Source organism: Ambystoma mexicanum, chromosome 10, assembly GCF_040938575.1.
Source record: "Ambystoma mexicanum isolate Mex_15411 chromosome 10, UKY_AmexF1_1, whole genome shotgun sequence".
NCBI lineage: Eukaryota > Metazoa > Chordata > Amphibia > Caudata > Ambystomatidae > Ambystoma > Ambystoma mexicanum.
The window spans coordinates 1,437,588,606-1,437,603,904 of record NC_090932.1 but is presented as its reverse complement, the minus strand read 5'-3'; the positions used below and the strand labels follow the sequence as shown (position 1 = coordinate 1,437,603,904).

The 15,299-nt window shown below is 43.5% G+C and overlaps 1 protein-coding gene across 1 annotated transcript in view; it reads left to right on the top strand.

The window, feature by feature from the left end:
• Positions 1-15,299, top strand: part of PTPN11 (protein tyrosine phosphatase non-receptor type 11) — a 1,257,273-nt gene that overhangs the window by 74,887 nt on the left and 1,167,087 nt on the right. Inside the window, exon 2 of the mRNA XM_069619490.1 lies at positions 571-693. Coding sequence (XP_069475591.1) covers positions 571-693 — 123 coding nt within the window. The remainder of the gene's footprint in view (positions 1-570; positions 694-15,299) is intronic.

The following is a 15,299-nucleotide window of genomic DNA, read 5'->3' as shown; positions in this document are numbered from 1 at the left end:
AATGTTTGATGCTTGATAGAGTAAGCACAAAGAGATCCCAGTAGGTAGGGTGTGGAAATGGCTATAATTATAATTATTCGTTTATGACACGCTTAATAACAGAGATTGGTTTCTAAGCGCGGGATCGGTATTCAAACCTTTGTTCTGCTGCGTTGCCTATGCCTATATGCAATGCTATATGCATTAGCGTGGCCATGGGCAGTCAGTGGGTGAGTAAATAACTGAAAAAGTGGTGTCCCACCTTGCGTGTCATCATCCTCACAGCTGAGCTGAAAATGCAATAATTTCGGCTTATAGGCGATGCTTAAGTGCCACCTAATAGCCAAAACTAAAAAGGTGTAACTTGCTTTTAAGACTGCAGCGGTTTGTAGAACCAAGTAAGCTGATAGGGGTAGGAGAAAGGACAAGGGGTAAAGGTGCTAATTGAGGTTAGGCATCTGCAAGTGCTGCAATGTGTTTATATTGGCTGTATTTTTACTTTAGAGGTTGCCGTTGTCTAAAATCAGAAACAAATTCCTTTCTATCTATGAGAATGTGTGTCTTCATTTGTTTCTTATTGTTCCTCATTAGGTGGTTTCACCCAAACATCACTGGAGTGGAAGCCGAAAACCTGCTCCTCACCAGAGGAGTTGATGGGAGCTTCTTGGCACGACTCAGTAAAAGCAACCCTGGGGATTTCACACTGTCCGTCAGGTAACATAGTTGATCAAATAGGTGGTTCATTTTCCAACATACACTATGCAATTAACCTCTGTTGCTTGATGTGTGAGAAGTTCTAGGATCTTGCTTTCGTGAAAGATGAACTTTGATTGTGTAATGTTTTATCAATAATGTGTCCAAAATCTTTCTTGATTGAAAGAGCAGTAATATAGATTATGCCATTCTTATTCCTTACTTTCAGCAGAATTTTACGATTACTTTAACAACTGCGTGTGCAAAAGGCACTGGGAAAATTATATGTACAGAGGTCATGGCCACCAACCTCGACACGAATATAAACTTTCACCATCAGTTACTTGTGTTCTTGTTCTATATAGTCCATCCTGCATAGGCTCTGGGTGAGGCTACTTAGCTGTGAGCATTCGTGCTGGATTTCAGCTTTTCTGACTACACATCTGCAACAGTTTCACTTACCCTTGAATGAGACCTGCCTGCAACTACTGTATGCAGTCCATGATCTGTGGTGCACTAAACTGGCCAGGCCCCACTCCCTAAACTTGGTCACACTAGGGGGGTGCACATGCCCGAGTGGCTTACCGAAGGGCCTTTCCTATTTGCAGAGCTCCCCCCTTCCTTTACCTTACTACTAGTCACTAACTCTGTCATGTGGCACCCATAACATCCCGTTTTTGCTTCCTCTGAGACTCAACTCTCCACTCAGCCTTCCTGGTCACAATTTCTGCACCTTTGCTCTCCTTTCCCTTGCCCCACCTGCTCCTTGATTTCCGTCAGCTTCTTACCGCCCTCTCAGAACAGTCTTTATCTTCGGGGCCCCAATCCGTCTGCCTTCCTCTATAACATCCATATTTTTACGGCTCCCCCTATTTACTAAATCTGGCCGGAGAAACTTAAGAAGGATCTACTGGGCTCCAACCCAAGCCTTCCTATTGCAGACACCTATGTCACGGCTTCCGCCAGAGAGACTCTCACAGACATCCTCTTTGTCGTTCCTTCACCCAACTTGGGAACTCTCCACATGGTCGCCCTACTCTCTCCTATCGCCTCTTCTCCCATTAACGGTAGCACCCGCTGGGAGGTCCTCCTTGACCTCTTTGCTATTTCCAGGGTCATCATTAATGTCTATCGGAATTGATCCAGCATGGTTCAGGGTCCTCAACCCAACTTTCTCCTCTTTGACAGGCTCCTACCTTGCCTCTCAAACCTTACCTCTCCCCCTGTACAGGCTCCCTTGCCTACAATGCCCTCCTCCTCTGCACAGGCTCCATTGCCTGCTGTACCTTCCTCCTCCTCTGCGCAGGCACCCTTGCCTACTGTGCCTTCCTCCTCCTGCACAGGCTCCCTTGCCTACTACGCCTTCCTCCTCCTCTGCACAGGCTCCCACCACTTTTCTCACTGTCCCGGCTCCCTTGTTGGTCTTGGCTGCTCCGCCACCCTCTGCTATACCTAAGGGGACAGGAGGAGAGTGGGGGTCGGGGGGTGGAGTGGCCCTCATCTCCCCAGAATGGATGCCTGTGTCCATCATCCCTACTCGGGTCTACTCCTCCTTCGAGTGCCTAGTCTGCAAGCTCTCCCGCCCTCCTAAATCTTCTCTCATAACGGCCACCTTCCGTCTGCCACCAGGACAGTCCACTCTCTTCCTCTCGGAATGGGCTGACCTGGCCTCCTCTCTACTTTCCTTCTCCTCTCAACTCCTCCTTCTGGGTGATCTCAACATCCATCTGGACTCTCCTGACTCCTCAGGACCTTTCTGCAAACTATGCGATTCTCTCTCCCTCTCTAGCTTACCCTCTGGCTCCACGCACACAGCTGGCCACACTTTATATGCTTTCATCTCTACCGACATCCCTCTATCTCTCTCTCTTGGACGGACCACTCTCTTCTCTCATCACACTTGAAGCTCTGCTCTTGCATCAGCACTCCCGGTGCGGCCACTCGGTCTCCAAGCCACCAGACCCATGAAAAGAGTGACAGCGACTACCTTTGCCTCACCTACTCTCCAGCTCCTACTCCTGCAGCTGACTCCCACCCTAACACAGCCCTTGCTAACTTCAATCTCTCTATCTCTAACACCCTTTATACTCTTGCCCCTGTCATGAGGGTCTGACTGAAGCCTTCCAAAAAGTGCAACTCTTGGTATGACTGATCTGGCTGCAGAGCTGCAATAGAATTCGTCAAGCGGCCCCTCTGACAAACTGGCCTGGCGCCTCCTTCAAAGACAATATCGACTGTGCATCCACATCAAGAAAAGAGTCTTTATTGAAGCCTGCATCTCTGCGACATCAAACAACACGGCCAAACATTTCAAAGTCTGTAAGGAACTGACCAAACCTGCAGCAGCCTCCTCTTCTGTCACACCCACCCAGGACCTTTGCTCGCCCTAGCTGCACATTTCACTGCAAAAACCCAGACAACCTTTCCTCTCTCCTCAACACCTCTGCAGCCTCCCTTGGCCCCTGTACCATTTCTCCTCCCTCTCTCACTCCCGTCACACCTGATGAGGTTGCCAGGCAAGTCCGGTCTATGAAGGCTTCATCCAAACAGGTGGACCCCTGCCCTCCAACACCATTAAGGACAACATTGACTCTCTCGCTCCAGCCTTGGCTGATCTCTGCAATCTCTTTTTGCCACTGGAGCTTTCCAAGCTTCTCTTAAGCTTCTCTTAAGCACTCCCTTGTGCACCCTCTACTTAAGTAACCCTTTACCGAACCCTTGATTGCTACAAACTACCACCCTATCTCTGTCACCCCTTTCCTGGCCAAACTCCTTGAGAAGCTGGCTATCTCTCAGCTCATCCTCCACACCGAATCTGCTGGCTTTAGAGCATCCAGAGGCATGGAAACTGCTCTTCTGAACACCTGCTCTCAAATCTCGACACTAACACTCCTTCTGTCCTCATTCTTCTTGACCTCTCCTCTGCCTTTTGACACGGTAAACCACAATATCCTGATTGCACGCCTCCATGACACCCTTGGAATCGTCAGGCTCTGGCGTGGTTAACCAACTTCCTTTCCGACTGCCCATCCCAGATAGAACTTGGATCCTTTCTCTCTACTATCACTCTTTCAACTTGTGACGTTCCCCAAGGTTCTAACCTATCCCCCTGTTTCTTCAATGTCTACATGGCTGCCCTTGCACATGTGATTGCCACTTTCATCTCTAACTTCCAGTGTTATGTAGATGACGTGCAACTCTCCTTCAGGCCACCCTCATCCACCTACTCTACCTCGCTCATATCTGACTGTCTGTCCGCAATTCAGTCATGGTGAGCTGCAAACGACTTCTGCCTCAATGCCAGTAAAACTGAGATTGTTCGCATTGGGACTCCTGCTCCCACTTTCCCACTCTGGCCTGCCTCCCTTGGCCCTGCGAGGCAAAAAACCCTGGGGTCATCTTCGACTGCACTCTTTCTCCACTCACATTTCGGACATCACTAAAAAGTCCAACTACCAGCTACACCACCTCAGAAATACTCTTCCTTTTCTTGCCTTACCCCAGCGGCTCACTGTCTCCAGAGCCCTGGTTCTCTCAAGACTGGACTACTGCAACAGCATCTTTCTGAACCTCACTGCCTCTGGCCTGCGCCCTCTGCAACTTATCCAGAACAAACCCCGCAAGACTTATCCTTGGCCTTAAGCCGAGGGACTGCATCTCTCCAGCGCTGAAATACCTCCACTGGCTCCCTGTGGCTGCAAGGATCAAGTTCAAGACCCTCTGCATTGTCCACAATGCTTTCTGGGGCCTGAGACCTACCTATCTGCAACGATGCCTACCTAAATACCGTTCTTCTAAGCCCTCCGCTCATCTAACTACAACCTTCTGCAAGTGAGCTGGTTCTCCAAGCAGAAATTGGGAGGGAGGTCTTTATCCTCTGCAGGGTCCTCCCTCTGGAATAGCATCCCTTCAGCCTGATCTCCTTAAGTTCCGAAAACTCCTTAAGACATTCCTTTTCTCCTATTCCTTCTCTCTCCATCTACCCTGCTAACCTTTCTCTCAGCTCTATCCCTCTCTCCCTCCTTTTCCACACAGCCTTCTGACTGGCTGCCTGATGTACCTCAGAGTCTCAAGGGTCCCTGGCACCCTCGTCGGTCCTCTTGCACTTGCCTCCAGGCCTGCACTAGCCTCATCGTTACTGCACCTAGTCAATGACCCTTGAGCGTGGCATCTCTCAACACTTACCCCAGCTTCTTATGGATTAAGTGCGCTTGGTCCCCCCCAACCCCCTGGACCTGTCCCCCCCCCCCCACCCCCTCCACCACTCTTGCACCTGTCTGTGCGCTTGCTTGATCTGAATGCACCATGCCTTGAAGATCGTCTATCTGTTTTTCCCTTGTCTCCCCTTCTTGCATGGTGGTGCCTCAATGCACTTGGAAAAATGGCAAAATCGTCGTCACAGACATCTTTGCTGTCATCTACATTGTTAATTGTATTATATGCACTGTTCCATGCACCCACTCTGCCTGTGCAGACTTGTACCGTTCAGAATTTCCAGGGTTCTGAATGACATGTTTTTTTCCCTTTGTTCCCTCCCTCCTTGAGCGCTTTGAAACACTTGCTAAACAATACCCTTACATACCATACCATCCCTCTCCTTCCCTTTTAGCTGCCCTTGTAAGAGGGTTTTTCAAAAACACTGGTGTTGGATTTCCAAAGGCCAACCTAGTGGATAAGCAAGGGTTGTTCACACTTGGTGTAACCAAACTCTCTCTGGATAGCGTAGCCTGAGCACTAAGGCTTAGACTTTGTTATTTACCTACAATTTACAACACTTAAGAGACAATCAAGTAATATTGTTCCACGTAGGAGTATACAAATAATATGCTATTGATTAGGCCCCAAACACATACAGGAAATATTAAGGGTACGTCATACTACGCATACCGATATCTACCTATATGTACACAATAGGACATCTAAAGGGGGACTACACATTGCGTTGCATTTACTCACAGCCATAAGCAACCAAGCAAAGCAATAGCGCAACTGTTTTTCATAAAGTGTCAAGGTAAAAGGTGGTTTAACAAATCTAAAACAATATGCCTTAAAATTACAAGGCAGTTACCTTAACTTAAGCTTTCTTTCTAGGCAGGTAAAGTTTCATTACATTACTCTGAAGAGTTAAGTACATGGGTAAGTACCTGGGTAAAGGGTCTACGAAGTCACAAAAGACTGTCTTCAACAGGACATGGCCAAAGCCAAAAGATAAGGGTGGTGGGGTTGGGCGTGACAGGGGAATGGTGAGCGTGGGTTGCTTCATGTGTAAGGGGGAAATGGCCTTTTATATTCTTTTGCATTGATAGTTTCCATGGTCGCATGACATGTTTTCATTAGTTCATGCAATTATATGTTTAGCTCATTACGTCTTCTTTGGATTTGACCTAAGGAGGTGAGGTCATTATATGCATGTCGTGTCTGCTTCAATTTTAGTTGAGATATTATCAGTTAGTCAGTGGGGCTCTCAGACTATGCTTTCTATGTTTGACCAGTGGGGCTGATGAATGAATGCGGGAAATTGATGTGCAGGGGGTACCGTTGTGGCGGGCGTGGGCACTATGCGTTGGTCCTTGCATATACTTATATTTTGAAAATTGTTATAGTGCATTTAGATATTGTAGGGCTTGTCTCACTTTGCTTATGGGGTTAGGGGTAAACTTCGCTGATTTTATTTGAGGGGAGGTGGATTTGTGGGGTTATATTTCAATAGGAATTTGGTGTGTTAGTGGATGAGTTAATATGGGCCTTGAGATTAATGGTTTATGGGGTTTTGTATATTTTATGGTTAATGTTCTGAAAGGCGGAGGATTCAGGTTGGGTTTAGGTGGCATTTGTATTGATAAATTAGGTAGATAGTTGTGGGGTGAATTGTATGGTCGTGATTGAGGTGAAGCATTGCAGGTTGGGTGTATCTTGTGAGTTGGTTTTACTTGGTATGGACATGATTTAATAGTGGAAATAAGGGATTTTGCATGTTTCTTATTAAAATGATAGGGACAATATCATTGTAATGTTTATAAGTTTTGGGCATAGAGTTTCTTTTCTGGTGGGTATGGTTCAGAATGTTATATTTGCTGTTTATATTTATGCGTATTTTAAGTCTGCTGTTTTCCAGACTGGACATTTTATGCAATACCTTTGCTTTATGTTTGTTTGTTCGTATGTGTGTCTTTGGTTGTTGTGTTTCTGCTTTCCTTTTTTTCTTTTCATTTCTTGGAGCCCTGCTTTTGACCACGTTGGTTACTGCATACACTGCTCTGACCTGTATTGAGAGTTATGGTTGCTCTGACCTTTGTCTCATGGAATGTTAAGGGGATCGGGAATGTTGTGAAAAGATGCAATGTTTTGGCGAGATTGTTGAGAAGTAGAGCTGACGTGGTTTTCCTTCAAGAAACCCATCTTGATGAACAATCTGAACAATATTTAGCCAATTCGAGATATACTAGGTTTGTCTCGAATTGCTATGATTCTAGATCTGGGGGGGGTGAGTATTTTGTTTAGGAAAGGCCTACTGTTTACGATTGAAAAGACGGTTGCGGATGAGGAAGGTAGGATCCTGTTGCTTGATGTCCTCCTTGATGGGGGGAAAAAAATGACAATTGGTTCAGTATATGCACCGTGCTTGCCAGCTGTATCTTTTCTCAATCAATTTGGCTTTTTGTTGGATGGTATGGAGGGTGAATCGTTTGTGTTGGGTGGTGACTTTAATTTAGTGATAAATAGTGGATTGGATCGGAAACCGGAATGTAGATATTATAATGAGAGGTTTAGTGAGGAATTGAAGGCGTTTGCGTTTAAATACAATCTTATTGATATATGGAGGGAACTTCATCATGATGAAGAGGAGTTCTCCTTTCATTCACCTGTTCATGATTCTTTCTCCAGAATTGATTAGTGATGCCTTGAGTAGTTGGACGGTGTCAACGAATATATTGGAAAGGGGTATCTCTGATCATGCTTTATTGGACCTGCAGTTAATTTTGGACAATGTACGTGCTAAATCAAGAAGATGGAGAATGCAAGCCAATGCACTGGAGGATGACATGGTTACAGAGGGTTTAGATGCGTTTATTGGACATTACTTTGAGGAAAATATTGGCTCGGCTGGTATTTAGTCTGTTTGGGATTGTTTTAAGGCAGTCTTGAGGGAAGAACTGATGAGTAGGTCTGCTCATGCAAAGAAGTATAATCAGAAGTTGATCAGTAATCTGGAGGCAGAGATCAATGGTTTACAGAGGGTTTGTACTACTGATGGTTCAGTTTCGAATAAGCTAAAATTGCATAAATTAGAAGCAGAATTGAGGACTCATGTTCAAAATTTAGCAAGTAAAAGTTTGTTTTATTCGAAATAGAAGTTTTGGGAATCTGGGGATCGAAATGGCAAACTGTTGGCTTATAAGCTTAAGGGGTTGGTGTTGGATTCCAGTGTCTCTTCTATTCAAACGGATGGTGGCATTATTTTACATAGGAATGGAGACATTTGTGGATATTTCAAGGATTTATATGAGTCATTGTATAGGGAAGATATTGACCCTACTGTTGAAAGATTGGAGGCGTTTTTTGAGAAAAGTTCACTCTCCAAGCTGGCTCTAGAGAAACGGACTTTACTTGAGTCTGCAATTGAGGTTGCTGGAGTTAGTGTGGCCATTTCACAAATGAAAGAAGGTAAATCGCCGGGTCCTGACGGTATTGTATCAGAATTTTATAAAAAATGTGATGTTCAGTTGGCACCTATTTTGTGTGAACTTTATAATGAGTTTATAACTTCGGGAATGATGTGTGATTCAATGAAAGAGGCGTTGATTGTTGTGATCCTGAAGCCTAATAAGGATCACACTAGGTGTGGGAATTACAGACCTATTTCAATGTTGAATGTGGATCTTAAAATGTTCACTAAAATTTGGGCCAACAGACTGAGATTGTGTGTGGGGGATCTGGTGGATGGGTCCCAGGTGGGTTTCATTCCAAGGCGTTATGGCTATGATAATATCAGAACTGTGTTAAATGTGATGGGTGAGCGTTTTGGGAAAGATACGAATGAAGTCATTGGGTTTTTTGATGCTGAAAAAGCCGTTGATAGGGTTAACTGGAAGTTTCTGGAATTCACTTTACTGAAAATGGGCTTTGGCCCAATTTTCATGAAAATGGTGAAGTGTATTCATAGAGATGTTAGGGCCTGAGTGTTGGTTAATGGGGTAATTTCAGACTCATTTCAGTTGTTGAGGGGCACGAGACAAGGCTGTCCGTTGTCGCCTTTTTTGTTCGATTTGGCGTTAGAACCACTTGCTACTTATATTAGACAATGTGAGACTATTGCAGGAATTACGGTTGGGAAAGTTGAAGTTAAAGTTTTATCGTATGCTGATGATATGCTTCTTATGTTGTCGAATCCTGAAGTGTGTGGGGATGTAATAAAGGCGATGTTTCAAGAAGTGAGTGAATTATCGGGGCATAAAGTGAATTGGGATAAAACTGAGAGGTTTCCCTTGTCTAGCCAATGTGAGTGTAATGTTTTGCGTTCATGGAACTGTAAGTGGTCACCAGGGGGTGTTGTATTTAGGGATTCATATTAATTGGGATTTAAAGAAATTGCTACCATTTAATTTGTATTTGGTAACTGCGAATATGTCACTATTGATTGAGATGGGAGAGATTGACATTGAATCTGTGGGCAAAGATCAATGCGATTAAAATGGTTCTTTTACCAAAGATCTTATATGTTCTCCAGTCTATCCCGTTGTTGTTATTTAAAAAACAGCTATTAAAAGTTGAAAAACTTTTTTTTTCTTTCTTGTGGGGTCCTGGAAAAAGACCTCGGGTTCCGAATTATTTGCTAGTACAAAAGGGTGAGGATGGTGGATTTGGTTTCCCCGATTTAATAAAATATTATAAGGCCTTTTTACTTTAAAAAACGCTCATATTACTTTAGGTACTGGGATGTAAAGGAACCTATTTGGTTGCGCGTAGACAGGGAAACTTGTGCTCCATTTGACCTGGAGACCATATATAGTATGGATAAATTACCAAAAAAGAAATTGAAGTTACTTCCAATTGTTGAAACTAGACAGGTGATGGGGGGGTGGTTTAGAGACAATGGAATGAGTTATGGTTTCAGTCCTGATGCTTCAATATGGCATAATACAGCATTGCAGATTTGACAATAAATGTTTGAATTGGAGTAGTTGGATAAAAAAAGGAATTCTGAGGCTGGCGGATGTGATGGAAGGAGACCGGTTGTTGAGTTTTGTGGAATTAAAGAATAGGTACGGTTTGAGGCAGAGTGAAATGAATAGGTACTTGTCTTTAGTGACTTTGATAAATAGTAGAATAGAAATGGCTGATGGTTCTATTGGGAAAAAAACGGAGATTAGTAAGTTATTAGAAAGTCAAGAATATAGTGTACATACCTGTATGCAGTTTATGCCTATTGATGAAAAACTCCAAGGTGCATGGTCTAGATTGAGAGAAATTTGGTCGGATGATGTTCAGGATGATATTTCTGAGGGGGATTGGAAGTATGTTCTGAAGGTTGGTATGAATTTGGGATCTGATATGGGTTTACGTTTAATTCGTCAGAAAGTTATTGGGAAGTTATATTGGACGCCGGTTAAGATGTTTAAATTGGGGCTACGACCTGACGATTTGTGTTGGTGTTGTAATGTTGATAGAGGTACATTATTGCATTTACTATGGGATTGCCCGAGAGTGCGAGAGTTTTGGACGGCAGTAATTGACAGGATTGATTTGATTTTTGGTGTGGTTTTGCGGAGGTCGGCAGTAAATATTATTTTACTTTCCCGTAAAGATAGAGGTGGTGGAGCTAAGAGGCATTCTTGCTGGATTGACAGGGCCATAATGGTGGCGATTAAGTTAATACTCAGGGTTTGAAAAACGAGGAAGAAACCTAAGGTTGATGATTGGCTGACGGAATTGCATATTTTGGCACAATATGAGAAGGTTTCATTTCCTAATAAGGATAGAGAAGAGGATTATATGAAGTTATGGGGTCTGTTTATGGCTCTTTATGATTGACGTGCATATTGGGTTGGTACAGTTGATGGGGCTCCTCCCACCCCCCCTTTTTTTTTTCCTTTCGTCCCATTTGTGTTGTCCTTCGTGTTGTTTTTGTGTTTGTGTTGTCTTTTCTGTATTAATGTTATTTGTTGATTGTGTTTCACTTGGATTGGACTTTTATGGTCTGAACTGTTTATGATGCTTTTGTTATACTGTATATTTTACACTTTTTGTTGAATGTGGAACATTGTTACTTTTACTAATGTTATTTATGTTCTGTGAATATTAATAAAGTGTTAAATAAAAATAAAAGTACACGTTATCAAACCCGAGTTTCCAAAAAAAGGAAGGGGGGGAAGGTCACCCCTAATTTCTACACACTGAGGTGTGCCCAGGAAGGTTTCATTGACCCAAACTTTTATTGACCTGAACTCCCCTGTCAGGGAAGAGTAGTGTTAGACTTTGCACTCATTAACTCGCTTTGGGGCACCAAATGTTGTAAGTGCACTCGCCTTCTGAAGTTGGAGGTTCTAGAAATCACCATCCCCCCAAGTAAGAAAGAATTGCTGCAGTTGACTACTAAAGCTGTTGGTCCTGTTGCACGTGGTCTAGGGGATTCCAGGTGAAGTGACAGAGGTATGTGTCTGGTTTGGTTCCACAAAGCAAATACGTTTCCAGAGATGCCTTTGCTGAAGAGGACAGGCGGCCTTGGACGACCACCACTGCTACTACCATGATGAAGGATGACCCCCCAAACCCCTGCCCTGACACACGACTGGCAAGAAGAGTTTGCGAAAAATCCCCAGTCAAGGCTCAGAATTTGGAGGCAGTGAAACATTGGCTTCAGACATGCCCCTCTTCAAGGTAGAAAACACCTGCTTCAGGGAACATGACTCCTGTACCCCAAGTGTAGGATCTGATGAGTTTCAAGCTTCAAGTTGAGACTGTGTCCAGTGCAGCGTAGATGCCTCGTGAGTGGGCGGTCAGCCCCTGGATGCTCTAGAGACACTTCTGAAGTTGCTGACAGCATGACAGTGTTGCAGGGCAAGAGTCTAGGGGAGAAAGGCACAGATAAAGGCCGTCCCATGTCACTGGAGATAATGCAGTGGATCCCCAGTGGCTGGCTTTATCAAGTCCCTAAGCAGCAGTCATTCTGCTCTTCTCAGTGGTATCTTCCCTTTGGAATCTTAGTTCCAGTTGGCAACCTCCATAATGGCTACGGACTCTCTTCTTATCCAAAATCCTGTCTGGGGGCTGCCACAGTCCAACAATGGGACGGATGTTTATCATTCAAACATGTAGTTGCTGTCCAATCATGATTAGCCAGCTACCCCGCAACTGCCCAGCAAAGAAATGTGCATTGCGACCAGGCAGTCCCAATCCCTGTTACAATCAGTTCCATTCACTCAAAGGACTGACTGGGAATCCAAGGAAGGATGCCAAAAAAGTGCTTGGCTTTATTTGGGGGTTGTATGCCAAAGATGGCAGGATGGCTGTCAAAAAGCAAGACTGTCAAAGGACAGGACTTAAGACACAAGCAGCAGCCAATTTGAGTTTATGGTCCACAGAATGTCATTCTCGCAGTAATAAAGATGGCACATGATCGTGTACTGGAATTAAAATGTAGAACATGGTTCACGCCATCAGCCTCTCCTAGGCACATTAAAATGGCATTAGAAATGTTGCCAGACAAAAAGAAAATGTTACGCCAAGTGTTCCTGTAAAACATGGGAATATGTACATTGAAGGAAAAGTTTCCCTGCACTGGCAGCCTTAAGGAATGACCAGTGCCACCAAAACAAATGAGCTAACCAGGTGGGTGAGGCTAGAACGGCTTCGCTCTTCAACAAAGGATCCAGATGCTAAAAGATAAACCAATAGATTGAGGGTTCAGTTGAAAACAATGGAGGGATCTTTAAATTCATACAGTTGCCTTCAGCATTTGCACAGAGAACATAAAGATCTGGGGATATTAGCACAGTTTCGTAGTATTTACTCGGACAGAGCAACTCGGTTGAGCGTCCTACGTTTTTGTTGGAACTTAATTTGCACTAAAGATCTGCTTGCTCGATATGGTTTGATCCCAAGGGATCAAGTTAGCTGTAGATTCTGTACTAATGGCACGGATACAGTTCAACTTTGGTTGCTTGACTGTAGGGCACTTTCTCAATTACATGCTATATATTTAAGGAAATGTAATGAATTTCATGAAATGAACTCGGTCGAGGGAAATCCTTTTATATGGTCCCTCCTTCTAGCTGGCCGAACTACTTCATCAATGGTTGCAGTCACGGGATTCATTAGGGCTTTGAATCTGGATATCACTCGCTGCTGATATTTCTATCCCTCTCCGTTAAACAAGCTGCTATGACCGTTGGATTCTACTATTCTGTTATGACTCCGTTATGATTGTTCACCTCTTGGTCTTGTTTTCTTTTTTTTGGGGAAAATTAAATATGTATCTTATACCGAGGAATATGTACAATTTTAAAGGTTTTTAATTATTTTTTTATGTGTTGTGTGTGTGTATATATATATATATATATATATATATATATATATATATATATATGTTAATTAAAGGTTGATCTTTGTTTCAACCATATAATTCAATAAATACATTAAAAACAAATGGAGGGACAGTTGCAGAAAGGAACATTTCATCACAGCCCCCCTACTGCTCATCAAGTTTTCACCATCCTTTCACTTGACAGACTCCAAGTTCTCTCTTCTATATAATATAATCAGAGTCAAAAACCTAGGCTGCATTTGGCAGTCTAGTTTGAGCTGCAATCGTCATGTTAATCACATTGTGAAGTCAGTTTATTTTCACCTCAAGCTATTAAAACCATTGCTGCCTCTTATCTTGGAGAAAGATCTATCGATAGTGGTTGGAACATTAATTAATGCCAGGATAGACCGCTCTAAAGCCCTTTTGATGGTCATTCCTAAATATCGGCTTCAGAGAATGCAGGTAACCCAGAATTCAGTGGTTTCTGACTGATCTTCGATTTACCCAGAAAAACGCTATCACTCATTTTCGAAGGAGCCTTCATTGACTTCTGGTGCAACAAAGGATTGTGTTTTTCTCCTCACTGTCCTCCCACCACAATCCTTAAGGCCTATGGCACACCATTGCCGTTCCTCTTCTCTACTCCCTCTCTAAATGGCACCCTTCCAGCACACTACCCATTCTAACCTGATTTCTCTTATCTATGCCCCCTCAGCCACTCTATCACTCTCCCCCCTTAACGACCCCTAGTAACCTAACCCTGGGCTTCTGGAAGGCCCAATCCATCTGCAATAGAACTAACTGCATCACGGACTACTTCATCTCCCACCAGCCGAAACTTAATCTCTCCCAATGAGACTCCAACACTTGCTGCATTACACATTGATTGTGATTCCTTTCCCATTACCAATGTCTCATGCTCAGCAAAAAGACCCATCTATCCCCTTCTCACTTTATTCCCACTCCTTAGAGGTACATAGCTATCCAACTTCTTTCTCCAACTCCTCTCATCCTCCTCATCAATCAACCGCCTAGCACCTCCATCACTTCTTCTCTGATCTAGACGTACTTGAGTCCTTGCCATCCATCGTCTCCCTGATCACGTTGGGTGACCTCAAATAACAGCAGTGGTAGCACCATCGACCTACAACAGGAACAGTTAATTGCGTCTGCAGTAAGCTTCTCATAGATGGAACCTAATAGAGCATTAATAGCAACTAGTTCAAATACGATGGCTAACTGCTTCTAGAATCAGAACAACTCCACACATGAATTTAGTAAACCCTAATTCGAAGGAGTTGTACCTTTTGAACAACACATTATTTGTGAACCTTTTCTTAGCCACTCTATATTCTGGTTCTCTTCCTAAAGCATGTTGCTGAAGGGGATTTATTTTATTTTTATAGTGACTTGGTTTGTTACAAAACCTTTTACACATTAAAAAAACAAAACTCCTGAGTCCTTTCAACAAAGCCCACTTATCACAAGAGGGTAGGTCACTGAATACACCTTCCATTTTTCCTCTACAAAGGTCTGCATATTTGAACTCTTCTATAAATATTTGGATTTTTAAGACACAAAACACCTAGCCAGTTCCACAGTGAAGCAAACATGACTTGTATTATGTGTTTTGAGGTTTGATATCAGAATTGTCAGAATTATCTGTTGATGATTAATGAAAGTCCACATTTTCTGGCACTGATACTACTTAATGGTATGCCAGTGTTGTGATGAGAGCGCAGAGAGGCAAGTGCTCAGGGCTAAAATTGGTATCCATTCTTATGGTCCAATGTTGGCTGATCTATTTTAGCTTTACATCCTTCAGAGGACAGTATACTATCGATTGACCTAATGATAATCAAAGTGCTTAGTAGTTGGAGGAATACTGCATGAAGCGCTACATACAAATTTGAAATACCTATCTGGGTTATGTGAGGAACCTGAAGGCATCCTCCATTCTTCTCCCCCTTGCATAGGGCAAGTTAGGCCTTATTCTATTCTGCCTTAATTTAATAAAGCATTTTGTGTACCAGACCTGAACCTGTTGTCTGTGTCTCCTTCATGATGCCTTCACAAATAGTGTCGGGAATGGGATGTGGCT